The sequence below is a fragment of the Sus scrofa genome, chromosome 12 (assembly GCF_054392235.1).
Source record: "Sus scrofa isolate SSC_HxYL_T2T_F1_AM1 chromosome 12, Sscrofa_HxYL_maternal_Yorkshire_Landrace_v2.0, whole genome shotgun sequence".
NCBI classification, from domain to species: domain Eukaryota; kingdom Metazoa; phylum Chordata; class Mammalia; order Artiodactyla; family Suidae; genus Sus; species Sus scrofa.
Genome location: NC_139394.1, coordinates 2,360,516 through 2,388,163, shown reverse-complemented (window position 1 = coordinate 2,388,163; position 27,648 = coordinate 2,360,516). Strand labels below are relative to the sequence as shown.

General features: G+C 54.3%; 1 protein-coding gene and 1 long non-coding RNA gene across 4 annotated transcripts; one reads left to right on the top strand and one right to left on the bottom strand.

Annotated features, from left to right (window-relative positions):
* The first annotated feature begins 277 nt into the window (after positions 1 to 277).
* On the top strand, positions 278 to 26,506 carry GAA (alpha glucosidase). Of its 2 annotated transcripts, none has more exons than XM_084983382.1 (20): positions 278 to 358; positions 4,630 to 5,193; positions 6,281 to 6,426; positions 8,433 to 8,598; positions 8,678 to 8,774; positions 9,215 to 9,334; positions 9,406 to 9,524; positions 9,602 to 9,733; positions 10,478 to 10,588; positions 11,038 to 11,151; positions 11,247 to 11,331; positions 11,758 to 11,875; positions 12,229 to 12,362; positions 21,849 to 22,000; positions 22,183 to 22,331; positions 23,864 to 24,005; positions 24,378 to 24,527; positions 24,894 to 25,058; positions 25,262 to 25,414; positions 25,760 to 26,506. In XM_084983382.1, exons 2-20 carry the CDS (start codon positions 4,663 to 4,665, stop codon positions 25,817 to 25,819), a joined length of 2,844 nt encoding a protein of 947 aa, XP_084839508.1. In that variant the 5' UTR covers positions 278 to 358; positions 4,630 to 4,662; the 3' UTR covers positions 25,820 to 26,506. The 2 variants fall into 2 exon arrangements, with proteins under 2 accessions (XP_084839508.1, XP_084839509.1); XM_084983383.1 differs by having other exon boundaries at positions 278 to 664.
* On the bottom strand, positions 5,172 to 9,866 carry LOC146397976 (uncharacterized). 2 transcript variants are annotated; one of them, XR_014820620.1, is made up of 4 exons: positions 8,117 to 9,866; positions 7,299 to 8,030; positions 6,979 to 7,173; positions 5,969 to 6,454 (listed from the first exon to the last, which is right to left on the bottom strand). It is a non-coding gene; the product is annotated as an uncharacterized LOC146397976 (long non-coding RNA). The 2 variants fall into 2 exon arrangements; XR_014820621.1 differs by lacking the exons at positions 5,969 to 6,454; positions 8,117 to 9,866 and adding an exon at positions 5,172 to 5,622.
* Positions 26,507 to 27,648: the final 1,142 nt, after the last annotated feature.

The following is a 27,648-nucleotide window of genomic DNA, read 5'->3' as shown; positions in this document are numbered from 1 at the left end:
GGCCTCGGGGGCTGCCTGGCTGGCTGGCTCCGGGATGCCGAGGGCAAGTTCCCGCGTGGGCGTCACGCCCCCGCAACCGCAAAAGCAGAGGTTCGGCGTGCCTCCGCGGGGAGCGCGCTCCCTCGCAGAGTGCGCGTCCCCTCGGGCTCCTCCCACGTTCCGGGAGCGCCCAGGCCGGAGGACAGCGGGGCCCTCCCCGCACGCGCCCGGCACCTAAGGCGCCTGCTCGTGCGGAGGCGGGTGGGAGTCACGTGACCCCGCCGCGGCGGCGGAGCCTGGAGTTCCCACTGCGCCGCGTGCGCGTGCGCAGAAGTGAGCCGGGCCGGGCCGAGCCGGACCCGGGCGCGCGTGCGCGGAGGTGAGTGGGCCGGGCTGCGAGACTCGGGCTGAGGGTGGTCCCCGCGAACGGCGGTGGAGGGGGGCCAGGGTGGTGCGCTGCAACCCCACAGACCCGAGGCTTGGCGGGTCGCGGCCGTCGCGGGAGGGGCGGGATCGAGCCGTATATGGATTGGGGGTCCGTGCTTTCCTATTGGGGAAGTTGATTACAATGTGCCGGGACGGCGGCGGAGGGCAGTGTTAGGGCAGCTGCCAGCAGCTGGTCTTTCTACCCGGGGAGAAACCAAGCGACACCTGGAGGGTTGGCGAACCCAGGCTTATTACACCGGTGAGCTCAGAGGAGATCGCTCTCCGGAGTCTGAGCCCCGAGGAGGGGTTTTACAGGGCTCTTATGGGCTAGCCCTTCTGGGTCCGTGCTGGGCAGAGCGGACCGGAGTGGGCAGAGGCAGGACGGCTGATGCAGAAGCAAGTTTACGGAAGCTGATGCGTGGGAGGGGTGGTTGGGGTCAGTTGGCTGGACCTTGCTTGGTCATCGTGACCCGGGTGTTCTGTTCTCCCTGCTCATCATCTCAGGACATTTTCTCCTTCAGCAGCAGTAACGACTGGGACCCCAGTAACATCAGGGACCCCGAAACTCCACGGTTCCCCCTCACTTCTCCCGAGATGGGCGGGGAAGGCTGTGCTTGCCCTTGGTGGCAGGGAGGAAGCTGAGACGCAGGAGGATAAGAACCCTTTACTCCCCTCTGCCCAAGGTGGAGATGGGTTTTGAACCCGCCTTGTCTGCACCACCACGGTGGCCTAGGGAGCAGCGGTTCTGAGCCACTTCCCTGAAAGCAGGGTGACAAGGCTTTCTGGGTCGGCAGTGCCACTTGATCTACTGACCTTCAGTTCTTCCCCATTTTCTCTCTAAACTGTTGGCCGCTGTGACGGGGGCTCCTCCCTTTTCTAGGCTCTCCTCCTGGTCTGTAAAACGGAGGCAGGGAACGCAGGGCATAGGGTGCTGCTCTGGCCGTGCCTCTGGCCACCTGTGCACCTTCTAAGGTCTGGGCGGGAAGGGCCGAGTCAGTGCCTCAGAGCTCCCCAAGTGAGGGCTCCTAGGCTCTGAGTTCCCTAGTTTCGGAATCATGATGACAAGGTGTGTCTGGCAAGGTCACGTGGATCTGGGACACTGTGGTATAAAAGGACATATTTCGTCTGTCCCCCCAGTTTCTGGCATGCAGCTCCTAAAACCCCTGGGAACTTGGGAGTGATGAATGCCTTTCCTGTGCCAATGAGATGACTGGGGGGAGGGGGCTGTACACAGCTTTAAAATGGGGTCTGGTCTCCAGAGGGACTAAGGCACTTTCACCTGGCCTCCCTCGAGGGAGGGAGAGAAGCTGGTGATTAAGCCAATCACCACTGGTCGATGGTTTCATCAGCTGTGCCCACATAATGAAACCCTAAACTAGTTGAGGTTTGGGGGGCTTCCCGCCGGTGAACTCATGTTGGTGCTGGGAGGGAGGGCCGCCTGGAGAGGGCGTGGAAGCTCTGCAGCCCTCCCCAGACCTTGCCATCTGGCTGTTCCCACGTCGTGTCCTTGATAATAAACAGGTAACAGTAAGCAAGCACTTTAATGAGTTCTGGGAGTCATCTAGCTGTTTATTCAACCTGTGGAGGAGAGAGGTGTTTGTGGGAACCCAGGAGTTTACAGCCGCTTGGTCGGATGTGCCGGTGACAAGCTGGGACTTGCAGTTAGTGTCTGAAGTGGGGGGTGTCTTGTGGGACTGCGCCCTCAACCTGTGGGGTCGGCACTAACTCTGGGAGTGCGTGTCAGATGTGAGTTCAATTGCTGGACACCCAGCTGGTGTTCAGAGAGTGGAAGAATTGGCTGGTTTGGAAAACCCCACACTTTTGGTGTCAGTCATGTGATACAAACACAGTTCACTCTTGCACCAAATGTACCTGTGGCCCGTGGTGGCTGGAAAGCTCCAGGTGGCCAGTCTGTGTCTCAGAGGCTCAGATGCTCCGTGACCTGGGTGCACCTGTGACTCTTCCCCAACACTCGCATCTCTCTGGTGGTCACAAGGATGCGGCTGCCAGACCTCCTGCCACAGGGAGTGTCGTTGGTGGAGGCTCCGTTGCTGGGCCTGAAGTCCAGCGCTGCGTCCTGGCCCAGAACACTAGGGCGGGCCGCTCCTGGGAGACCTGGACCCCTCTGACAGCCAGCTCTGGCTTGAGGACCCCCAAACCCATGGACTGGCCTATCCTTCCTTAGTCTCCGTGGCAGTCTGGGGCGCCTGGACCCAGCACCCACCGTGGGGTCTGCCTCGAGTGGCTGTGGTGGCGTTCCCTGGCATCCTCCCCATTTGCTCCCAAACGCACACAAAGTGCTCCCTGATACAACCCTTGCACTTTGAGGAGTTCCCGCTGTGGCTCAGCGGTAACGAACCCAGCTAGTATCCATGAGGACATGGGTTCGATCCCCGGCCTCCCTCAGGGGGTGAGGCTCTGGCATTGCTGTAAGCTGTGGTGTCGGTTGCAGGTGTGACTTGGATGTGGCATTGCTGTGGCTGGGGTGTAGGCTGGTGGCTGTGGCTCTGATTCAGCCCCTGGCCTGGGAACTTCCATATGCCACAGGTGCAGCCCTGGCGTGTGTAGTCCAATATCTGTGTCTGTTCCTCAGGGCGCTGGGCCAGCAAAGTTCCCTGTCAAATACTTAGAACGGACAGGTAAGCAAGATGCAGGTCATCAGTCTTAGAGCCGGAGCAGCCAGGGAGGCTGTGGTGCAGCTGCTGTGCCCGGGACCCAAAACCAGACCCCACACGAGAGGGTTTCTCTCACACCTGGCCGAGGGGCCACGTCCTGGGGGCCAGCCTTCTCCTGAGTGTTGCGTGGGGCTGCAGCGCCCAAGACCCTCACAGGCTGTAGCCTCGTCCGGTCGGCTGGAGGGAGGGTACTTTCTGCCTTCCGCCAGTCTTCCCAGGGGAGCCATCTATTGTCGCAACTTGTTTGTTCCAAGTGTCAGCCTGTCGCGTGGGTTCTGTATGTTATTAAGTCGTTTTTACAGACATTCTAGAAGTGTCTATCTGCAGCGTATTGGAAGACTTCACAATGCACAGGGCTCTGTAACCCTGTTTGGGACTTTTCTCTCCTTTCGCTTTTTCCTCCCTCCCCTACATCCGCCCGCATCCTCGCCAGACAGCGCTTCCAGCCCGGGCGCAGTGGGCCAGGCACAAGCTCAGTCTGGAAGCTGCTTTGAGAGTCCCCTTGATCTGAGAGAGACAGCAGGGAGTGACCGCTTGAAGTGAGCTCTTAATTCTCTGCTCAGGAATTGAACCTGGGCAGCCTGGCGGAGGACCAGGAGTCCCAGCCACTAGACCAGCTAGAGGCTAAGACAGAATTGTCCTGATTCTTGCCCCCTGTTGAAAATAAGAATGTGGAGTTCCCGTCATGGTGCAGTGGTCAAGGAACCCAACTAGGAACCATGAGGTTTCGGGTTTGATCCCTGGACTCGCTCAGTGGGTTAAGGATCCGGTGTTGCTGTGAGCTGTGGTGTAGGTCACAGACGCAGCTCAGACCCGGCATTGCTGTGACTGTGGTGTAGGCCGAAGGCTACAGCTCCGATTAGACCTCTAGCCTGGGAACCTCCATATGCCGCCGGTGTGGCCTAGAAAAGGCAAAAAGACAAAAAAAAAAAAGAAAAGAAAATTAGAAGGTTTCAAGGAGGCAAAGACTGTGAAAAGAGGTCTGAAGTATATTGTTAGAGTCACAGCAATAGCGTTTACTTAGGTCAGAAGCAAGGCCGTACCACACACCCCAAAGCGGAGTGTGGGAGTGGGCGTCCCCCGGAGTGAGAAGCGCACCAGCGGTGACTGAATCACTTCAATAGCACGGTTCTTGTTATCTTGTTTGAATTCTCACACCTGACGGGGCACAGGACCCTCCCCAACAAGCGTGCGCATCTTTTGACAAAGACGGATTCCAGAGCAAAGGATGCCGGGACAGCGTCAGGACTCGTTGTGGCCTGGCGCCCCTCCCTTTAGGACCCCCGGGGGCCTTACTGCGCATGTGTAGTTGGGGAGCTCTCCTTGACCCCAGGAGAGATGGGAGGGGTCATCTCATGTCTCTACTCCGGCTGAGCTCAGCTCCTGCCACTTACTCCCTCCTTGACGTAGCAGAGAAGCCAGGCCCAGTTAACTCAGCCTAACAAGTCCCAGCTGTTCCCAACCCAGGGGCCCATCCAGCTCCTCCCTCACCCTGAGGCCCTGGCCGCCCCTCCTGCCGTTCCTTTGAGCCTGGTTCTTCTGTCTGCAGGCCTCCAGGACCCGCTGCCCGTGGCGCCCAGCCATGAGGTGGCCGCCCTGCTCCCGCCCCCTGCTGGGGGTCTGTGCCCTCATCTCCTTGGCCCTCCTGGGGCACGTCCTGCTCCACGACTTCCTGGTGGTCCCCCGAGAGCTGCGCAGCTTCTCCCAAGAGCCCGAGGAGATGTACAAAGCTCGCCGGCCCGGAGCCAGCAGCCCGGGGCCCCAGCCCGGCCCAGGGCACCGTGGCAGTCCCAGCGCTGTGCCCACACGGTGCGACCTACCCCCCAACAGCCGCTTCGACTGCGCCCCAGACAAGGCCATCACCCAGGAGCAGTGTGAGGCCCGGGGCTGCTGCTACGTGCCTGCAGGGCCAGGGCCACTGGGCGCCCAGATGGGGCAGCCCTGGTGCTTCTTCCCTCCCAGCTACCCCAGTTACAGGCTGGAGAACCTGACCACCACCGAGACGGGCTACACGGCCACCCTGACCCGCGCCACCCCGACCTTCTTCCCCAAGGACGTCATGACCTTACGGCTGGACGTGCTGCTGGAGACTGAGAGCCGTCTCCACTTCACGGTGGGCAGGGGAGGCCCGGGGAAGGTGGGTGGGGTGGGGCGCGTGTGTAGACAGTGGACAGAGATGGGCCCTGGGGGGTGTTGGCTTATGCGCAGAGGTGTGTTGTGCCCTGTTGAGTCCAGGTGGGAGCAGACGCAGTGCCTACACTGAGGGAAGAGTGGGCCACTAAGACTGACCAGAAGGTGCTGGAACGTGCTTTCAGGGGCCGGCTCAGGGCAAGGCGGTGGGAGGTTAGGTCTCCCTTAGGAGGTGACATCTCATCTGGGGCCTCAAGTCGGAGGAATGGGGAGGGTGGAGAGGGAGGAAGGCGGGGTGTTCCGGGCAGTGGCCCGCTGAGGGCAGGGCCTCTTGTCCCGATCCATTCCCTGCTGCTTCCCAGCCGCTGGAGAGTGTCTGGCATGTGGCAGGTGCTCAGTAAAAACTTGTCAGCTGAATGAATGTGTAGACGCAAAGGTGAGAGCCTGAAGCCCGCAATTTAGTGTGGCCCTGTTGTAACAAAGTGACTGCCAAGGCCACTGAGTGATGACTACGTGCCAGACAGTCCTGGGTGCTCGACCTGTGTTTTCTCAGTCATGCTCAGACTAGATTTGCCAGGTGGCAGAGCATTGCCAAGTTTAGCAAATAAAGACACAAACTGGAGGAGCTCCCTGGTGGCTCAGCAGGTTGTCACTGCTGTGGCTCTGGTGACAGCTGTGGCACAGGTTCGATCCCTGGCCCTGGAACTTCCACATACCTCAGGCACAGCAAAAAAATATACAAAGTTGAACTTCAGATAACCAAGGAATTAGTCTTTTTTTCAGTGTAAGTACAGCCCACGCAATGTCTGAGGCATATTTATACTAAAAGACATGTTTATCTGCAATGCAGATTTACTAGGCCTTCTATAGGTTCCCCGGCGGCCCACAGGAGGTGCCCTGGCTCTAGACGAGGAGACCGAGGCCCAGGGACGCCGACCGCTCTGTCCACAGCCCCACTCCGTGTGTGGCCACCCTGGACATGGCTGACGCCTCGCTCCTCTGGAGGGTGGAGGGTGGCAGGGGCAGCCGGCCACCACGGGCCTCACGACACCACCCCTCTTGTCTTCTAGATCAAAGATCCCAACAATAGGCGCTACGAGGTGCCCTTGGAGACCCCGCGTGTCCGCAGCCGGGCACCCTCCACACTCTACAGCGTGGAGTTCTCAGACGAGCCTTTTGGGGTGGTTGTGAGGCGGAAGCCGGCTGGACGGGTGCTGTGAGTGTCCAGTCTCTGTGGCCCCCATCTGGGTGGAAGGGTATTGTTCCTGACCCTGTCGAGGTCCCCTTCCCACTCCAGCCTCCTTGCTGCTCCTGGCCCTCAGGGAGCCTCTGAGGCCCCCCTGCAACCATCCAGCCCAGAGAGTCCCGGTGGGGGTGACCCCCCACCACTGGGGACACTCAGCCACAGCTGGAGACATGTCAGGTTGTCACCACTGGGGGTGGGGATGCAAGGATGCTTCTCAACATCCTACAACACACGGGAGGGCCCAGAACACAGAGCAACTGGCCCGATGGTGACAGTGCCTCCGCTGAGAAAGCCTGGTCCAGTCTGAAGTGCCACCCCTGCTCCAGGCAACACCCCCTACCCTGCTGAATTCTTGGTGGTTTTTTTTTGGTTGGCTTTTTTTGTTTTGCTTTTTAGGGCCACACCTGCAGCATATGGAGGTTCCCAGGCTAGGGGCCTAATCGGAGTTACAGCTGCCGGCCTACACCACAGCCACAGCAATGCCAGATCCAAGCCACGTCTGTGACCTACACCACAACTTACGGAAACGCCAGATCCTTAACCCACTGAGCGAGGCCAGGGATTGAACACGCAACCTCAAGGTTCCTAGTCGGATTCGTTCCACCTGCGCCACGACGGGCACTCCAGTATTCTTGTTTATTTATCTGTCACGGACTGCGCGTCAGGCACTGCAGTGCTCATCTCGTCAATTGGACGTAGGTCCTGTTATTCTCCCCACTTTGCAGACGGGGAGACAGAGGCACAGAGAAGCCAAGTGCTTGCTGGCATGTGACAGAGCCCAGCCCAGGTGCTGGCCACTCTGCTCCGTTTCCCTCCCAGGCTGTGCCCTCCCGGGACCTCACCTCAGCTTGGGTCATGACTGTCATCTGCCCGAGGCAGGAGCCTTTCCTGTCCCTCCTGAACCAGCAGCTCCTAGAGCAGTTCCTACACCAGCAGGGGCGCGGGGGTGTTTGTGGAGAGAAGGAGGGTGTTGCTTGGTCTCGTCACCCCCGCCCCCCCGGCCCCCTGCTCCCCCAGGTACTGGGTGCACAGATGCATCTTTTAGACTCAAGTGCCGTGGCTGAGTCTAAGTGTGGCCAAGGCCCAGAAGCACCCCCATACCCCCAGCTTGCAGAGTCAGCAGTTCTGCTGCGGCCGCCCACCAGGCTGTGTCCCTGCCGCTGGGCTGGGCAAGCCCCTTTCCCAGGCAAGCCCCTTTCCCAGGATGCACCCCGTGCACTTGCCCACATAGCAGGTGCCCTACTTTGGCGGTGAGCTCAGCTGCAGGCTTGGAAGGAGGGATTTGGATGTGCCCTAATCTTCAGAGCACCTGCCTTCTGAAGTGCATTTCTTTCCTGTTGCCCATTTATTTCTTGGCCGGGCGTTACGGACCTGTTCCCAGGGCTGACATGGCAGAGAGAGGCAGCTGGGGTCCACCACAACATGGCATCAGAGCAGGTGTAGGGTGGGGGCTGGCTCTGCCGTTGTGGGGAGGGGTTCTCTCTGAGAAGCTGACCTGTAAGCAGAGCTCAGAGAGACGTTTCTAAAGCATTTTTTCAGATCTTGGCCGAGAACACACACACACACACACACGTCTTGCCAAGGGCCAGACACACACACACACACACACACACACACACACACACGTCTTGCCAAGGGCCAGACACACACACACACACACACACACACACACACACACACACACACGTCTTGCCAAGGGCCAGCCGGGGTTCGGTGGAAGCTCATGCTGGGAGATTAGCTGTGATGCATCTTCTGTGCAGAGGGGGTCCAACCGTGGCTTCTGCCTTGCTTTTGCCCCCGTGGGACCATGGGGCACCCTGGCTGGGCAGCTCCAGCGGGTCTGGGAGCAGTTTGGCCCTCACAGGAGGTGCTCAGGGCCACGACTCCCAGGACTGGAAGGGTTCTGGGTGGCCCTGCCCAGCACCGGCTTGCGGTCAGGGTTCGTGGGGCCATGGGCTCTGGTCTCCTCCGGGCAGGCTGAACACGACAGTGGCCCCGCTGTTCTTCGCCGACCAGTTTCTGCAGCTGTCCACCTCCCTGCCGTCCCAGCACATCACGGGCCTCGCCGAGCACCTCGGGTCCCTGATGCTCAGCACCAACTGGACCAAGGCCACCCTCTGGAATCGGGACATCGCCCCCGCGGTAAAGGGGCGGCCGGGCGGGGCCTGGGGTCAGAGGCCACGTGGGCCGGGCACTAAAGCAGGTGTCCACCGTGTCCCAGCCTGACTCGAACCTATACGGGTCCCACCCTTTCTACCTGGTGCTGGAGGATGGCGGGTCAGCTCACGGGGTCTTCCTGCTGAACAGCAATGCCATGGGTAAGTAAGGGGCATGGAGGCCCCACATGCCCCAGCCAGTTCTGCTTCTGTGCCCCCCTGCCTGCCCCAGGGCTTCCCCGGTCCCACCTTCATAAAAGGGGTGGGGCTCTCCGCACCTGCCTAGCAGGCTGGAGGTAGAGGAGGGGGCATTGATTCGGGCCTCGTTCACTCTTCCAAGAAATGACTGGTGGACTGTGGCCTTCGGCTCTGCCCCTTGGTGCTCCTAAGGTGGCCTCTGGGATCCCTGCCAGAGGCAGGCTGAGGCCAGAAAGGGGGTCCCAGGTCCAGCTGCTCAGCATCACCCTTCAGTGGTTCAGGCTCAGAATGGATATTCTGGGCCCCAGGCTCGCTGTGGAAGGACCCTGCCTCTCCAGCGGTGGTCTGCCCTGGGGACCGGGTGGTGAGCATTTGTCCCTGAGCCCCAGGGCTGTTTTCCCTAGACGTGGTCCTGCAGCCCAGCCCAGCCCTCAGCTGGAGGTCGACAGGCGGGATCCTGGACGTGTACCTCTTCCTGGGCCCGGAGCCCAAGAGCGTGGTGCGGCAGTACCTGGACGTCGTGGGTAGGCCAGCGCCCAGCCCCCGCCCTCCCTCCCCGGCCCCCCTACCCACTCACGGTCACCTCGGCTCCCAGGCTACCCGTTCATGCCGCCGTACTGGGCCCTGGGCTTCCATCTGTGCCGCTGGGGCTACTCCTCCACCGCCATCACCCGCCAGGTCGTGGAGAACATGACCACGGCCCGCTTCCCCCTGGTGAGTGACGGGGGGCAGGGGGGGGCTGTGGTGGGGCAGGGGTGGTGGGCCGGACCCCGACTGCCTTGTGGCTGCAGGACGTCCAGTGGAACGACCTGGACTACATGGACGCCAGGCGGGACTTCACTTTCAACAAGGACAGCTTCGGGGACTTCCCGGCCATGGTGCGGGAGCTCCACCAAGGCGGCCGGCGCTACGTGATGATCGTGGTGAGTGCCCCACCCCCCCGTGCCCCTGGGAGCAGCAGGCTCTTTGGGAAGGAGAGGGGCCCAGTGGCTCCAACTCGCGGTGGTCCCTGCTGTCCAGTGATGTCCCTGGAACCATCTGTCACCCAGCATCCTCGGGGCGGTAGCTTACCGGGACAGCTTAAAGCCAGGTGGGGGCGGGGCTGCTCAGCTGAGGCCACTCGGCGGTGGAAGGCCAGGTGGAGCTGGTTCCGGGCGGTCCGGTCGGGCGCAGGATCTGAGCGGCTCAGCAGGAGGTGCTTCCTTGGGCCAGTCCTGCAGCCCGAGGGCTGTGTGATTCCGGGCCTGGTGCAGCCGCGGTCAGCCTGCGGCTGGAGGAGGGGAGGGGAGCCGGGATGACCAAGGGGCCGCCACTACGGATGCCCCTCAGTTGAGGAAACCCGTTTGGAGTCGGGCTCGTGGTCATTTCCGTCCTCAAGGCTGGTCTGGGGGCAGCAGGGTCTGGGGGCAGAGCGCGGGGGGGACGACGCAGACCTTCCATTACTCTAAATGAATCATGCTGACCGTAGAACGTTTGCCAACGCTGGGCCCGTGAAGCCCAGGCGAGGCTGCATCCAGGTGCGCCCCCTTCGGCCATCCGGGGGCGGGGTCACGTGCACGTCCAGGTCTGCCTCGTTAACGTTTAGCCAGGGCGTTTCCTCATTTCCCCGCGATGGGCGCCAAGGCTTCAGGCGCTTCCTTCTTGTCCTGACTGGTTCCTCGCCCCAGGATCCTGCCATCAGCAGCTCCGGCCCCCCAGGGACCTACCGCCCCTATGACGAGGGTCTGCGGAGGGGGGTCTTCGTCACCAATGAGACGGGGCAGCCGCTGATTGGGAAGGTACGGCAGGGCCTGGGGGCCAGGGCGAGAAAGCAGGGGTCTCCGGCCAGTGGGACGGGGGTGGTGTCATAGCCGGGGATGACAGTGGCTCCTGGCCCTTGTGTCAGGGCCCTTGTTTTCAGGCACAAGCTCTGCAGACCCCCGGGGAGGCCTCGGGGTCCTGCATCTCCTTCCTGGCGGTTCCCAGGGCTGCCCGTCGGGGTCCCGCCCTCCCACTCTAGCATGGGCCGGGAACCAGCGGAAGCGCCCCTGCCGAGGGGAGGCTGCCAGGGCCGCTAGGAGGGTGGATTCTGGGGCCTGGTCTGAAAGTGGGCGCTCTCCCCACGCTCCTCCCTCCAAGGTCCGTCCAGTCCCAGGGAGACGAGGGGGTCTGCAGCCTGGGGCGGCCGAGACGCCCGGGCCGCAGGCAGGCTCCAGGGGCCCCATCTCCCGTCTGGCCTCTTGTCCAGGTGTGGCCTGGACTCACCGCTTTCCCTGACTTCACCAATCCCGAGGCCCTTGACTGGTGGCAGGACATGGTGGCTGAGTTCCACGCCCAGGTGCCCTTCGATGGCATGTGGATTGTGAGTGTGGCCCTGCCCCTGGGTGTCCCCCGGCCTCGGGGACTGGCCCCAGCCTCCGCACCAGGCAGGGCGCTCAGCCTCAGGGCCTCTCGCAGGACATGAACGAGCCGTCGAATTTCGTGAGGGGCTCAGTGGACGGCTGCCCTGACAGCGACCTGGAGAACCCTCCTTACGTGCCAGGTGAGCTGCCCCCACCTGCCCACCCCCCAGCCCCAGTTGGCTGGGGATTTAATGGCTCAGATCGGGGATTCCCTTCTCTGGTTTCTGACAGCTGATGGGCAGCAGCCGGCCTGGGAGGGACAGGTGGGGACAGCTCACCTGGCACCTGGGAGAGGCACGATGCTGACCCGGCATGTGCAGCTGAGGCCAGACCCTTCCAAGGGCGTGTTTCAGGCTCAGGCAGCCAGACTGGGGAAGAGGGAAAAGGGCTCAGGAGCAGACGGACGTGAAGTCTGGGTCTGCAGAAGCCAGCCTGTGGCATCCCCACCTCCTGTCCTTAGAAAGGTGGAGACTACAGGAACACACCCCTAGTCCGAGGGGCTCCCAGCATGTGGGGCAGCAGCCTGCTGGGCAGAGGCTGCAGGGAAACCACCCCCTCTCCTCCAGGGGTTGTGGGCGGGATGCTCCAGGCAGCCACCATCTGCGCGTCAAGCCGCCAGTTCCTCTCCACGCACTACGACCTGCACAACCTGTATGGCCTGACTGAAGCCTTGGCCTCCCACAGGTGAGGGGCCCCAGGGTGCAGGAGGGAGAGGAGGAAGCCCAGGGCCCCCCAGCTCCATGCCCGGGGCTCAGGGGAAGGGCATGGCGATGAGGCAGGAGGCCAGGGCTGACCAGGGCCCCTGACCCCCTTGAGTGTCGAGGGACGAGGGACCCTTGTCCTCCCCGTGACATGTGCATCTTCAAGGGCAGTCTGGCAGCAGAGGTGACTGCCCAGCAGACACTGGCAGTGGCCTTGGCCAGCTGGCTCCTTGCGCCCAGTTCGTCCTTGCTGCTGCACTCCCAGGCTATCTGGAGGCAGTGACAGGGTTCCAGGTGCCCCCGCCTCCATACGACTCTGTTCCCCACCCCGCCCAGGGCACTGGTGAAGGTTCGGGGGACGCGTCCCTTTGTGATCTCTCGCTCGACCTTCGCGGGCCACGGCCGATACGCCGGCCACTGGACAGGGGATGTGTGGAGCAACTGGGAGCAGCTTTCCTACTCCGTGCCAGGTGAGAGCACCTGTCGGGGGGGTGCGAGGAGAGGAGCGCGGGGGGGTGCGAGGAGAGGAGCGCGGGCCCCTCCCCAGTGAGGTGAGCCCAGAGCTGGGTCCCCAGGGAGATGTTGCTGCCATGGCGTGGGGCCCACAGGCAACTCCTGTGGGGCGGGCCCCGCACACCTGTGCGAGTGGGCTCACCTGTGCAAGTGGGTGCACCTGTGCCACCCCTTCCAAGCATCCCCACCTCTGATTCATGCTGACTACTGCCTGCCATCAGTAGCATCCCTTCTGGAGCTCCCTAGTGGCACACTGGGTTAAGGATCTGGCATTGTCGTGACAATGGTGCAGGTTTGATCCCAGGCCCAGGGAAAGAAAGAATGTCCCTTCTGGTGACCACATCCTGGGCTGCATGAAATCGCATCAGAGCTCAGTCCAGAGGCCGTTCTCATTCCTCTTGTCTCAATGCCCAGCTCCACCCTGGAGGAGGAATTTTGTTGCGAGAGCTCTGAAGCTGCAGACACACGTTAGGCCCAGGGGTGGCTCGGGAGCCCTGCAGAAGGGCTTAGAGTGATGGCCAGGATCACAGCTGTAACGAGCCTCCCCAGCCCCCAGCATGGAAGCGCTTTCACAGTGGCAGGCTCGCTTCCACGGGGATGCTCTGCAGCGCCTCGGGCCATGGGGACGACCCTCCGAGCTGAGCTCATGGGCGAGCAGTCCATCCCTCCTTCCAGAGGCGGTGACTGGCTCTGCCCACAGGGCCACCGGGCTCTGATGTTCACCCTGGAGCTGGCATGGAGGGTCAGGCTGATCTCTGAAGCTGCCCCACAGCCAGATGCCTGAGCTTTGGGCCACCCCTTGTGGCTCTTGGGTTTCAGTTCTGGTGTGAGCTGTCGTTACCAGACTAAGGCCATGCAGCTCCCAGGACCTGCTGCGGCCCAGACCAGCGTCCCTAGCCGCCCCAGGCTGAGCCCTGTCCTGCCTGCTGGCTCCCAAGGAGACGCTGAGGAGAGGGGCGACCCAGAGCCCTCGAGTCCTGCTAGGAGGTGGTGGGGGCAGGGCGGGGCCCAGATGCCCAGGAAGCTATCTGACCCTTCAGCACCTCAGGGGACTCACTGACCCTCTGCTATAACCAAGTACCACACCCTGGGCCGCTTAAAACCACAGACTGCTTCTTAGACCAGAAGTCTGATCACGGTGTTGGCAGGGCCTCACGCTCTCTGAGACTCTGGGTTGAATCCTGTCTGTTCTTCCAGCTCCAGGCAGCTGCCTGCAGTCCTTGGCCATCGTTGGCTTGGGGCTGTGTCACCCTAACCTCTGCATCTGTCCTCTCTTCTTCCTGTATCTTGGTTGTCACGTGGCCCTTTCCCTCATTTTTTTTAATTTGCTGTGCTGTGCAGTGTTGTTGTTTATTTTATATATAGTGGTTTGTATCTGCTAATCCCAAACTTCTAATTTATCCGGACCCACCCCTTTCCCCTTTGGTAACCAAAAGTTTGTTTTCTATGCCTGTGGCTCTATCTCTGTTTTGTAAATAAGTTTATTTGTATCATATTTTAGATTCTACATATAGGTGATATGATATTTGACTTTGACTTAACTCAGTTTGATAATCTCTGCATCCATCCATGTTGCTGCAAGTGGCATTATTTCATTCTTTTTTATGGCTGCGTTGTAGTCCATTGTGTGTTTGTGTGTACAAGCCACACCTTCTTTATCCATTCATCTAGTGATGGACTTTTAGGTTGCTTTCAATGTCTTAGCTATAGTAAATAGTGCTACAGTGAACACTGGGGTGCATTTATCTTTTCAAATTAGAGTTTTCTCTGGATATATGCCCAGGATTGGGATTGCTGAATCATATAGTAACTGTTTTTAGTTTTTAAAGGAACATCCACACTGTTGTCTTAGTGGCTATACTATTTACATTCCCACCAGCAGTGTAGAAAGGTTCCTTTTTCCTACACCTTCTTTACTATTTATTATTTGTAGACATTTTTTTCTTTTTATGGCCACACCTGTGGCCATATGGAAGTTCTTAGATCAGCAGTTGAATCACACTTGCAGCTGGGGCCTACACCACAGGCGTAGCAACCCCACATCTGAGCTGCATTTGCAACCTAGGTTGCAGCTTGTGGCAATGCCAGATCCTTAACCCACTAGCAAGGCCAGGGATCAAACCCGCATCCTCACGGAGACAACTTCAGGTCCTTAGCCCCCTGAGCGACAGTGGGAACTCCGTAGTATTGGTAGACTTTTTTCTAATGCAGGCCATTCTGACCAGTGTGAGGTGATCTCGGTGTAGTTTGACTTGTATTACTCTAAACATTAGAGAGACTGAGCCTCTTTTCATGTGCCTGTTGGCCATCTGCATGTCTTCTCGGGAGTATCTATTTAGGTCCTCTGCTCATTTTTTGATTTTTTAATTATTGAGTTGTACGAGCCATTTGTATACTTTGGAAGTTAAACTCTTGTCAGTCTCATTGTCTGCAGATACTTTCTCACGATCTGTAATTTGTCTTTTCATTTTGCTTATGGTTTCCTCTGCAGAAGCTTTTCAGTTTGATCATTACCACTGTGATTTCTGTTGCCCTGGGAGAGTGACCTGAGAAAACATGGCTACCATTTATGTCCAAGAATGTCTTGCCTGTGTTCTCCTCTAGGAGGTGCGAGGCGTCATGTCTTATGTTTAAGTCTTTACCCCATTGTGAGTTCATTTTTGTGCAGGAAGCCTCGTTGGTTTACACGAGGCTGTCCGGCTTTCCCAACACCACTTGCCAAAGGGACTGTCTTTTCTCCATTGTATATTCTTGCCTCCTTTGTCAAAGATTAATTACTGTAGGTGTGTGGGTTTATTTCTGGGCTCTCTATTCTGTTCCATTGATCCATATGTCTGTTTTGTGCCAGTAACAAGGTGTTTTGATTTTTGTAGCTCTGGAGTATTGTGTGAGGTCTGGGAGGCTTATGCGTCCAAGCTTTGTTCTTTTTTTGCCTCAGGATTGCTTTGGTAATTCTGGGTCATGGTTCCACATAGACTCTAGGATTATTGGTTGTAGTTCTGTGAAAAGTGTCACAGATAATCCCACAGGGATCACGTTTAATCTGTAGATTGCTTTGGGTAATGTGGCCGTTTTAACAATATTAATTCTTTGCATCCAAGAGCATAAGGTATCTTTCCATTTCTTTGAGTCATCTTCGGCCTCCTTTGTCAATGTTTTGTAGTTCTGGGGATATACGTCTTTCACTTCCTTGGTCAGGTTTATTCCTAAGTATTTTATTTCTGGAAGTATGATTTTAAAAGGTTTTTTTTTTCACTTTCCCTTTCTGATATATCACTCTTAGTATAATGAAATGCAGCCGAATTCATTATTTCATTTCCTTAACCATATGCTAATTTTGTATCCTGCCATCGTGCTGAATTCATTTATCAGTTCTAGTAGTTTCTGTGTAGAATCTTTAAGGTTTTCTACGTATAGTATCGGGTCATCATGTCATCTGCTTATAATGACGGTATAACTTTTTCTTTTCCAGTTTGGATGTCTTTTATATCTTTTGCTTTTCTGGCTGCTGTGGCTAGGATGTCCAATACTGTGTTGAATCGAAGTGGTGAGAGTGGGCATCCTTCTCTCGTTCCATGTTTTACCAGGAAGGCTTTCGGCTTTGCATGTTTGAGTATTATGTTGGCTGTGGTCTGTCATAAATAGCTTTTATTATGTGCCCACTTTGGTAAGAGTTTTTATCATTAGTGGATGTTGAATTTTGTCAAGTGCTGTTCCTACATCTATTGAGATGATCATGTGGTTTTGCGTTTTCCTGATGGGGTGAATCACATTTATTGATTTGCGTATGTCAACCATCCTTGCGACCCTGGGATGAATCCCACTTGATCATGGCATGTGATCTTTTTTATTTATTGTTGGTTTAGTCTGCTAATATTTTGTTAAGAATTTTTGCATCTATATTCGTCAAAGATATTGACCTGTAATTTTCTTTTTTGGTTGTGTCAGTCTCGCTTTGGTGTCAGGGTGACAATGGCTTCGGAGAATATCTTTGGGAGCGTTCCCTCCTTTTTAGCCTTTTGGAAGTATTTGAGAAGGATCAGTATTAGTTCTTTGTATATTTGGTGTAATTCCCAGTGAAACTATCTAGCCCTGGAATTTTGTTTGCAGGGAGCTTGTGTGTGTGTGTGTGTGTGTGTGTGTGTGTGTGTGTGTGTACACAAATTCCATTTCACTTTTTTTTTCCTTTTGCTTTTTAGGGCCACAGCTGCAGCATATGGAGGTCCCCAGGCTAGGAGTCGAATCGGAACTACAGCTGGTGGCCTATGCTGCAGCCATAGATAGCAACACGGGATCCAAGCTGCGTCTGTGACCTACACCACAGCTCGTGACAATGCTGGATCCTTAACCCACGGAGCGAGGCCAGGGATTGAACCTGCATCCTCATGGATCTTAGTCGGGTTTGTTAACCACTGAGCCACAAAGGGAACTCCCTCCATTTCACTTCTAATGAGTGGTCTGTTCAAATTATTTATTTCTTCTTGATTCCATTTGGGTGGGCTGGATATTTTTAGAAACTTGTGCATTTCTTCTAGGTTGTTCACTTTGCTGGCATCTAATTGTGCATAGGGTTCTTATGGGTTTTTGTATTTCTGCAGTATTGGTTATTTCTCCTCTTTCATTTATTTTGTTTACTTGGGTCCTTTCTCTTTGCTTCTTAGTAAATTTGCCAGAGGTTTGTCAATTTTGTTTACCCTTTAAAGAAGTACCCCTTGATTTCGTGCAATTTTTTTCTAGTTTAATGATAATAAATCTGTTTTATTTATTTCCTCTCTGATCTTTCTTTCCTTCTGCTGACTTTAGGGGGCTTTTTTAAATTCTTTTCTAATTCTTTTAGGTGGTAGGTTAAGTTGTTGATGAGGGTTTTTTGAGGAAGGCCTGTATTGCTGTGAACTTCCCTCTAAGTCTTGCTTTTGCTGCATCCCACAGAGTTGGTATGGTTTTGTTTCATTGTAATTTGTCTCAAAAAATTTTTTTTATAATTTTTTTTATTTTCCCACTGTACAGCAAGGGGGTCAGGTTATCCTTACATGTATACATTACAATTACATTTTTTCCCCCACCCTTTCTTCTGTTGCAGCATGAGTATCTAGACAAAGTTCTCAATGCTATTCAGCAGGATCTCCTTGTAAATCTATTCTAGGTTGTGTCTGATAAGCCCAAGCTCCCGATCCCTCCCACTCCCTCCCCCTCCCATCAGGCAGCCACAAGTCTCTTCTCCAAGTCCATGATTTTCTTTTCTGAGGAGATGTTCATTTGTGCTGGGTATTAGATTCCAGTTATAAGTGATATCATATGGTATTTGTCTTTGTCTTTCTGGCTCATTTCACTCAGTATGAGATTCTCTAGTTGCATCCATGTTGCTGCAAATGGCATTATGTCATTCTTTTTTATGGCTGAGTAGTATTCCATTGTGTATATATACCACATCTTCCAAATCCAATCATTTGGATTGTTTCCATGTCCTGGCTATTGTGAATAGTGCTGCAGTGAATATGCGGGTGCATGTGTCTCTTTTAAGTAGAGTTTTGTCTGGATAGATGCCCAAGAGTGGGATTGCGGGGTCATATGGAAGTTCTATGTATAGATTTCTAAGGTATCTCCAAACTGTTCTCCATAGTGGCTGTACCAGTTTACATTCCCACCAACAGTGCAGGAGGGTTCCCTTTTCTCCACAGCCCCTCCAGCACTTGTTATTTGTGGATTTATTTATGATGGCCATTCTGACTGGTGTGAGGTGATATCTCATGGTAGTTTTGATTTGCATTTCTCTTATAATCAGCGATGTTGAGCATTTTTTCATGTGTTTGTTGGTCAAAATTTTTTTAATTTTATGCCTGCACCTATGGCATATGAAAGTTGCCAGGCCAGGGACTGAAGCCAAGCTGCAGTTGCAGCAACACTGGATCCTTTAACTCAGTGCACCAGGCCAGGGATCGAACCCACACCTCCCAGTGACTCATGCTACTACACAGTCAGATTCTTAGACCGCTGCGCAACAGTGGGACCGCCTCAAGATATTTTTTAATTTCCTCTTTAGATTTCATTGTTGACGCATTGGTTTTTTTAGTAGTATGTTGTTTAGTTTCTCTATAATTGTGTTTTTTTCCTTCTCATTTCCCTTTGTGTGGTTAATTTCTAGTTTAATGCCATTGTGGTCAGAAAAGACGCTTGAGATAATTTTTATTTTTTTTAACTTATTTATTTTGCTTTTTATGCTGCACTTGTGGCATATGAATGTTCCTAGGCTAGGGGTCAAATCAGAACTGCAGCTGTCGGCCTATGCCACAGCCACAGAAATACCAGATCCTTAACCCACTGAGCAAGGCCAGGGTTCAAACCCAAATCCTTGTGGATAATAGTCAGATTCATAACCCACTGAGCTATAGTGGGAACTCCAGATAATTTCTATATTCTTAAATTTATTGAGGCTTGTTTTGTGTCTAGTATATGGTCAATCTTTGAGAATGTTCCATGTGCAATTAAAAAGAATGTGTACTCCGAGTTCCCACTGTGGTACAGGAGGTTAAGGGTCCAGCATTGTCTCTCCAGCAGCATGGGTTCAATCCCTGGCCTGGCTTATTGGGTTAAGGATCCAGCATTACCACGGCTGTGGCTTGGATTAGATCCCTTGGCCTAGGGCTTTCCATATGCCATGGGTGCAGCCAAAAAAAAGAAAAAGTATTGTTTCCTTTTGGTATCAATTAAGTAACTGTTCTATCATCTAGGATCTCCGTGGCCTTCCTGATCCTCTGTCTAGAAGGTGTCCATTGGTGTCAGTGGGTGTTAAGGTCTCTTGCTATCATTCCTGTCAATTCCTCCTCATGTCTGTTAGTATTCTATGTATTGAGCTGATCCTATATTGGGTGTATATATGTTAATGAGTATAATATCATCTTATATTCATCCTTTTATCATGATATAGTGCCCTTCTTTATCTTTCTTTATGGCCTTGGAAAGTCTGTTTTGTCTGATAATAGAATTGCCACCTCCACTTTATTTTCATTTCTATTTGCATAATATCTTTTATATCCCTTCACTTTCAGTCTATTTCTTCTTTGTTCCTTTTTCTTTTTGTGGTTTGGTGTTTTTTTGTTTTTTTTTTTGTTTTTTTATTCTCGTTTCTTTTTGGATTTTGTGACCGTTGTGTGTTTCTGATGTGTGGTTACCCTGTTTTTCAAGTATGCTAACCCATTACTGCATCTACTTGCTCTAGACTAGTGATCGTATAGGTTCAAATACATTCTGAAGAAAACTTACATTTGATTACTCCCCTCCCCCACATTTTGATTTGATGTCCTCTTCTGCACCTTCATGTTTATCCTTTGACTGTGCATTGTACTTACTGCTTTCAAAAAAAACTCTAATTTAAAAAAAACTTTCTACTGGCTTATTTCAGTGATTTGCTTTCCAACTGTCATTTTCTCTTTCCTATGGAGTCTTGCTTCTTTTCTATAAGATCTTTCAATATTTCTCTTAGGATAGGTGTAGTATTGCTGTATTCTTAGTTATTGCCTGTTGGAGAAATTCTTTATTGTTCCTTCTAGTCTATTTTTTTTTGTTTACATAATTTTTTTTTTATTATAGCTGGTTTACAGTGTTCTGTCAATTTTCTCCTGTACAGCATGGTGACCCAGTTACACATACATGTATACATTCTTTTCAGTCTGTTGAGTTTTTTACTTGTGAGGGTGAACTGATGATTTTCAAGCTCCTTACACGCAGACCTAAAAATCCCAAATCCCAAGATGACCTTGGTTTATACTTTTGTTTTGTAGGTAAGTTTGCATTTTCTGTATGCTAGGAAGCAAATTCTACTGGGTTTTTAAAGTGAAGGTTTAATTGCTAAGTATGCGGTTTATAAGTGTTCTCCTGGGTGTGTTTTTAAAACAAAATCACTCTCTTAAAGCTCAGAGAAGCAGATCCTTAAAAAAAATGGTGCATTATGAGAGAATATAGAATTATTTATTCAACTGAAACAACTGCTTTAAAAAACTTCAAAAGATTGGCTTAAGTTTCAGACTAATATTATGTATTTTATTTTTTAAGATACATGGATGATATGTAGATATAAATATTTAATTCTTTAGTTCAAAGACTTAACCTGTAGGTTTCAATCATCAAAATTATATTCCTAAAATAATATGCTTCCAACTTATTCCATTTACAGATTACAGATTGTTATTTAAAGTATTGGCTGTGGTGGGTCTTTTTTCTAGTTATCTGTACTTTGTTAAAATATCATCTTGAAAATTTTCCCCTCATTCGAAGATGTTTAACTCTATTTGCATTAAATACAGTGATTCATTACTTTTGTTAAATTTACAGAAAGCTTGACAGCTGTAACATCCTTTATTTTTATTTTTTAGTTATTTCCCCAATACAGTTTTTTTCTACTGTACAACATGGTGACCCAGTTACACATACATGTACACATTCTTTTTTCTCACATGATCCTGCTCCATCATTTGTGGCTAGATATAGTTCCCAGTGCTACATAGCAGGATCTCATTGCTAATCTAGTCCAAAGGCAATAGTCTGTATCTATTAACCCCAAGTTCCCAATCCCTCCCCCTTGGCAACCACAAGTCTGTTCTCCAAGCCCATGATTTTCTTTGCTGTGGAAAGATTCGTTTGCGCCATATATTAGATTCCAGATATGTGATATCATATGGTTTTTGTCTTTCTCTTTCTTAGTTCACTCAGTATGAGAGTCTCTAATTCCATCCGTGTTGCTGCAAATGGCATTATCTTGTTCTTTTTTAGGGCTGGCTCCTTCTATTCTAAATGATAACCTTGCTGGATCGAATATCCTAGGTTGCAGATTTTTCCCATTCAGGATTTTGAATATATCTTGCCACCCCATCTGGTGTGTAATTTTTGTGACGAAATCAGCTGATAGCCGTATGGCAGTTCCCTGTAGTTAACTGTTTTTCTCTTGCTGCCCTTAGAATCCTCTCTTCATTTTAACTTTTGCCATTTAATTAGAACACGTCCTGGTGTGGGTCTGCGTGGGTTGATCATGTTTGGGACCCTCTGTGCGTCTTGTACCTCGTTCCCCCTTCTGATGAGGTCACTGGAGTGGCCCTAATCCATCCTGACTCATCTCAACCTTTTATCTGCAGTCATCCTATTTCCCAGTAAGGTCACATTCATAGCAAATGGGGCTTAGAACTACAGCTTACCGGGGTGGGGGGGCATAATTCACCCCTAATGGGTGTGGTCTGCTCTGCCCACCCTGGGTATTAGGGAGCAGGTACAGCTTGCCCTGCTGCTGACGGTGAGTGGCAGTTGCAGGGGTCAGCAGTGTACTGACCATGGCGTGGGGGCTGGGTGGGGACGACTTGAGGAGGGATCCTCCCTCCAGCCTGTTCAGCAGGGGTGTCTGTTGGGCTGCTGGTCCTGCTGCGGCACTCAGATGCCCGTCTGGCACTGCCCTCCAGAAATCCTGCTCTTCAATCTGCTGGGGGTGCCCCTGGTGGGGGCTGACATCTGCGGCTTCCTGGGCGACACTTCGGAGGAGCTTTGCGTGCGCTGGACCCAGCTGGGGGCCTTCTACCCTTTCATGAGGAACCACAACAACCTGAACAGCCTGGTAGGCGGGGGCAGCAGGGGAGGCCACGCCCTGGGGAACACCGCTTTCTGTGCCAGTGCACCCACAGCTGGCTGACCTGGAAGGGCCGGGACTCCCTGGTGAGAGGAACTCGGTCTGTAGCCCCAGCCCCCAGGTGCCTCCTCTCCTTCCTGCTCCCCAACTTCCCCTCTCCCGGCCCACAGCCGCAGGAGCCGTACCGGTTCAGCGACTCTGCGCAGCGAGCCATGAGAAAGGCCTTCACCCTGCGCTACACACTGCTGCCCTACCTCTACACGCTGTTCCACGGGGCCCACGTCAGGGGCGAGACTGTGGCCAGGCCCCTCTTCCTGGAGTGAGTACCTAGGTTGGGAGCAACAGCCTTGGACTCGCTGACCCCAGGGCAGCTGCCCTGCCCGGGGGAGTGTTCCAGGCACCAAGAAAGGGAGGAGGCTGTAGCAAAACCTGGGCTTCCCCGCCCCAGGGGCCCCCTGCACCCCTAGTTCCTACCCCTGAGATTCCAACTCAAAACTGGGGTACCAGAGAAGGGAAAAGGTCAGGATGAACACTGAGTACAAACCAGGCCCAACAGACGGTCAGACAAGGTGTAAGATCATGACTGAATCTGTGGCTTAAGGCTCCAAGACCACAAGAGAAATTCAGTAGATGCTCCTCAAGTAGGACTTAATACACGTGGGAAGTTACTGAACCATGAAATGGCATCGGAAATCAGTGCATTAAAAGATTCTCCAGTAGTGGGGTTCCTGTCGTGGCACAACAGAAACGGATCCAACTAGGAACCACGAGGTTGTGGGTTTGATCCCGGGCCTTGTTCAGTGGGTTAAGGATCCGGCGTTGCCGTGAGCTGTGGTGTAGGTCACAGATGCGGCTCTGATTAGACCCCTAGCCTGGGAACCTCCATACGCCACAGGTGCAGCCCTAAAAAGACAAAAAGACCAAAAAAAAAAAAAAAAAAAATTCTCCAGTAGTACATTAGTTAGCTATTTGGAAAAATTAGCTTATTTTCCTCTTACGCCATACAAACATGAGTTCCAGGTGGATTAAATAGTTCAATGTCAAAAATTAAGCTGTAGAGGAATTCCCACTGTGATGCAATGGGATTGGTGGCGTCTTGGGAGTGCTGGGTCACAGGTTCCATCCCCAGCCCAGCACAGGGGGTTGGGGATCTGACATTGCTGCAGCTCAGATCTGACCCCTGGCCCCAGAACTCCATATGCTGTGCGGTGGCTAAAAAGAAAAAGAAAAAAATTAAGCTGTAGAAGAAGCCACAGGAAAATAGAATGTTTTTCTATACTTTGGCAGGAGCGCACTTTGTAAGTATCACAACTGACAAGCAAAGGGTGGTTTGATTTAGAAAAAAAGGTAACATCTCTCTGAACATAAACAAAAATATTAGAACTGCCCTGAATATAGATTATGTCAAGGTAAACAAAGAGGAGAAAACACTCAATAAAATGACAGCCACTCTCCCTAGTGTATAGAAACTCAGACCAGGGGTGCGACCGTTAAGAGTCAAACAGCAAGCTCCCCAGGGTGTGGTGCGGCGGGTTACGGATCTGGCGTTGTTGCACCTGTGGCGTGGGCTTGAGTCCCGGCCACAAAAAAACTTCCACGTGCTGCCAAAAAAAGCCAAACAGACAGGAGAGCAAAAACGCAATTTGCAAACAGGAGGCATGAATGTGTCCTGTCTGGACTGTCGGGCAGGGAGAGGCTCTTCTCGGCTCCTGCCTTGACTTCAGTCTGCAGGAACTAGTCCTGCCGCATGTAACCTGAGTCCTGTGGGTCTGTTCTGAGCCCCCATGGGCCCCTTGGGCCCACTGACCGCAGAGGTCACCAGGCCCCCACGCCCATCCCTCCTGTTTGAAGGTTCCCCGAGGACCCCCGCACCTGGACTGTGGACCGACAGCTCCTGTGGGGGGAGGCTCTGCTTGTCACCCCGGTGCTTGAGGCTGGGCAGGTCCAGGTCACTGGCTACTTTCCGTGTGGCACGTGGTACGACCTGCAGACAGTGAGTCCTGGGACCTGAAACCTGGGGGGTTGGAGGGGGCTCTCCCTCAGCCCTGGGTGTGGACCAGATGGTTGAGTCCCGGGTCCATGTTCCACCAGCAGCATCTCATGCCGTCCCTGCAAAAAGCCATTTCCAGGTGGGGAGACCAAGGCTGAGCAGGTGACTTGCCACTGAGCTGGGCAGGGACTCCAGTTGTCCTGCTCCCAAACTCCTGCCCCTTCTCACGTCCTCTGACTTGCCCTACCTGAGCCCTGGCTCAGGCTTCTCATGCTGTCCTCACCGTGTGGCCAGGTCTCTGGTCTCGGCTCCTGATGATGGCGCAGGGGCTTGGCACTGCCCAGGACCCTTTTGTGACGTAATGTCCCCCTCCAGGTGCCAGTGGAATCCTCTGGCAGCCTTCCGCCTCCGTCTCCTGCACCCCTCCCACCTGCCATCCACAGCAAGGGACAGTGGGTGACGCTGCCCGCCCCACTGGACACCATCAGCCTCCACCTCCGGGCCGGGTGCATCATCCCCATGCAGGTACCTGGGCCGGCCCTGAGCCCGTCTGTCCAGCCCTGAGGCTGCTGGCCCCCCACCTCTGTACAGTTGGGGGCCTGCCCGGGCCTGGCCGAGATGATGATTCTCAGGTTCGGGGGGACCTGACTGGGGAGGGACCTGCTGCTGAGCAGCTGGGAGGGAGCCCTGCTTCAAAGTCAGTCTGCAAACCTCTGTGGGCCTCTAATGTCCTCTAAGGTAGGTCTGCCTGGCCAGGGGGTCCCCATGGGTGTTCACGCCACTCAGCCTCAGGCTGTCCTACAGCACAGCACTGGCCCAGCCGAGCGTTCCTCACGCCAGGGTCTGGAGGCCTCCAGCAGGCTTGGCAGTGACCTGGGCCACCCCCTCCAGGGCCCTGGACTCACGACCACAGAATCCCGTAAGCAGCCCATGGCCCTGGCTGTGGCCCTGACCACGAGTGGAAAGGCCCAAGGGGAGCTGTTCTGGGACGACGGGGAGAGCCTGGGAGTGCTGGACCGTGGGGCCTACACGCAGGTCGTCTTCCTGGCCCAAAATGTGAGTCCTGGGACCAGCACAGGCTGGGGTCCTCTTGGGGTGGTGATCCTGGCTGGACACGGGGAGCTGGCTGGGGGTGTGGGGCTGGCCAGAGTCCTCTGCACCGTGCACGTCCCAGGGTTCTTGGGGCTGCCTTTTCCCGTCTGCTGTCTACCCCAGGCCGTGTTCTCAGGTCTCCGCTCCCATCTCTCTGCTCCGGCCAGAACACCATCGTGAACGAGCTGGTGCACCTGAGCAGTGAGGGGGCCGACCTGCAGCTGAGGAGGGTGACGGTCCTGGGGGTGGCCACAGCCCCCCAAAACGTCCTCTCCAACGGTGTTCCTGTCTCCAACTTCACCTACAGCGCCGACACAGAGGCAAGAGCGCCCAGATTTAGGCCAGAGGGCCTGTCCCCGGGGCGGGGGTGGGGCAGGAAGCCTGCCGAGCTGTCCAGAAGGGGGAGGGCACTCGGGCCATGCCAGGGGAGGAGCGGGAAGGTGCTGCCTCCTCGCACTCGCTATCCTCTGCCTGTGCCACACTGTCGGCACTAGTTGAAGGGCATTTGTTCCAAAGCCAACTGAGGTGGCCGCTGCCAGGAGTGCTGGCAGGGCACAGAGCAGGAAGCTCCCAGGTCAGGACCGGCCGCGGGTCCACCCTCCTGCCTGCCTCGTGTCTGCAGCCAAGGGTCTGAGGGCCAAGCTGCGCTCCGTTTCCCTCTGCAGACCCTGGACATCCCTGTCTCGCTGAGGATGGGAGAGCAGTTTCTCATCAGCTGGTCTTAAGCCGGGGCCGGGGGGTGCGGCTCCCTCACGGCCTCCCAGCCGCCCAGCTCCCGCACCCTCAGCTGTGTGTGCGCCGTGGGCCAGGAGCACTTTCCCCGTGTCGCATGGCGCTGACATCCCTGAACACCCGGATCTGCTCGTGAGTCTGCCTCCTGGGCTCTGAGGCGCCTGCCCAGACCGCAGGCGGGCCAGTGCCCCGCGGGGCACGCTGTGCTTGGAATGTTTACTGGAAGGTCTGCCGCTCCCGTCACCGTGGTGCGTGCCCACCCTGGGCAGCTCTCTGCTTCTCCGGGAGCACAGAGCTAGGGGCTGCTGCCCCAAGGACAGGTGGGGGCTGGCACCAGTCTGAAAGAGTAGGGTCAGGAACTCGGCAGAACGCACAGGACTTGGGGATGCCTTAACCTGAAGTGCAATTGTTTTTAAGTCACGCTTCTGCTGGTCCTTCTGGGTTCAGGGCCAGGAGGATGTGGCCGAGGCCACGCAGGGAATTTGACGTAAATGCAGTCACGCGGCATGTGTTCTTTTCTAGTATTACGCGTCGTTACGACTTTGAGATTCACTTGTGCTGCGTGTGCTTTTGCATTACCAGTGTTCCACTGTGCAGATGTGCCACGTTCATCGAATTTAATGGCCATCGGGACTGTCTTTGGTTTTTGGCTGTTATGAATAAAGACGTGAGCAATCCTGGACAGGGCTCTGGATGGACATGTTTTCACTGCCCTCGAGCAAGTGCCAAGGGGACGGGTCACGCTGTCTGTGCGGGTAGGGGGAGGGGAATGCTTTAAGAAACGGCTGAACTGTTTTCCAAGTGGTTGACCGGCTCTGCACCCCGGCCACCTTGCCTTCACCGGGTCTGGTGTGTCTGCTCCCTTTCAGCTCTTCCCGAGGGTGGACCGTGTTCTGATGTGCGTGTCCCTAAAGACCACCGATGGCAAGTGTCTTTTCATGGACTTATGACACCCATCAATCTTTGGTGCAGTGTCTGTTCAGGTATTTTGCCCCTTTTTTTACTTGGATGTGTTCACCTTATTGAGTTATAAATTTTTTTCCATTTCCACCATAACACGTTACCACCGTCTCGGTGACTGACCCTGAGACTTATTCTACCAGAGTCCTGTGTGTGAGACATTTGAGTCCTACCGGGCTACCGTCAGGTGTCAGCAGGGCTGCTTTCCTCTCTGGATGCTCCAGGGGAGAATCTGCTTCCTCGCTCAGGGAGGTTGTTGGCAGAATTCAGTTCCTGCATTCGAGGTCTGAGGTCCTGGTATCCCTGTGGCTGTCAGCCATCGTCCTCAGCTTCCCACAGTGCTCCATCCTGGCTCATGGCGCCCTCATGTGCAAATCCAGCAATGATGGGCTGGGTCCGTCTCACCCCTGAGAGTCTCCCCTGACTCTTTCATGATGCCACTCTGAGCCACAGGGACCCCAAGCATGTGTGACTTTTAAGGGCTCATGTGGTTAGACAGGGTCCACCTGGGTAATCCAGGATACTCATCTCAAAATCTTCAGTGTAATCACATCTGCGAAGTCCCTTTTGCCCTTTAATGTGGCACAGTCACAGGTTCCAGGGATTAAGACATGGGCATTTTATTTTTTATTATAGTTGATTTACAATGGCCTGTCAACTTCTGCGATACAGCAACGTGACCCAGTTATACATAAATATACATTATTTTCTCACATTATCCTCCATCATGTTCCATCACAAGTAAATGGATATAGGTCCCTGTGCTTTATAGGACCTCACTGCTTATCCACTCAAGATGCACTAGTTTGTGTCTAACCCCACACTCCTAGTCCATCTCCCTCCTCCCCCTCGGCAACCATAA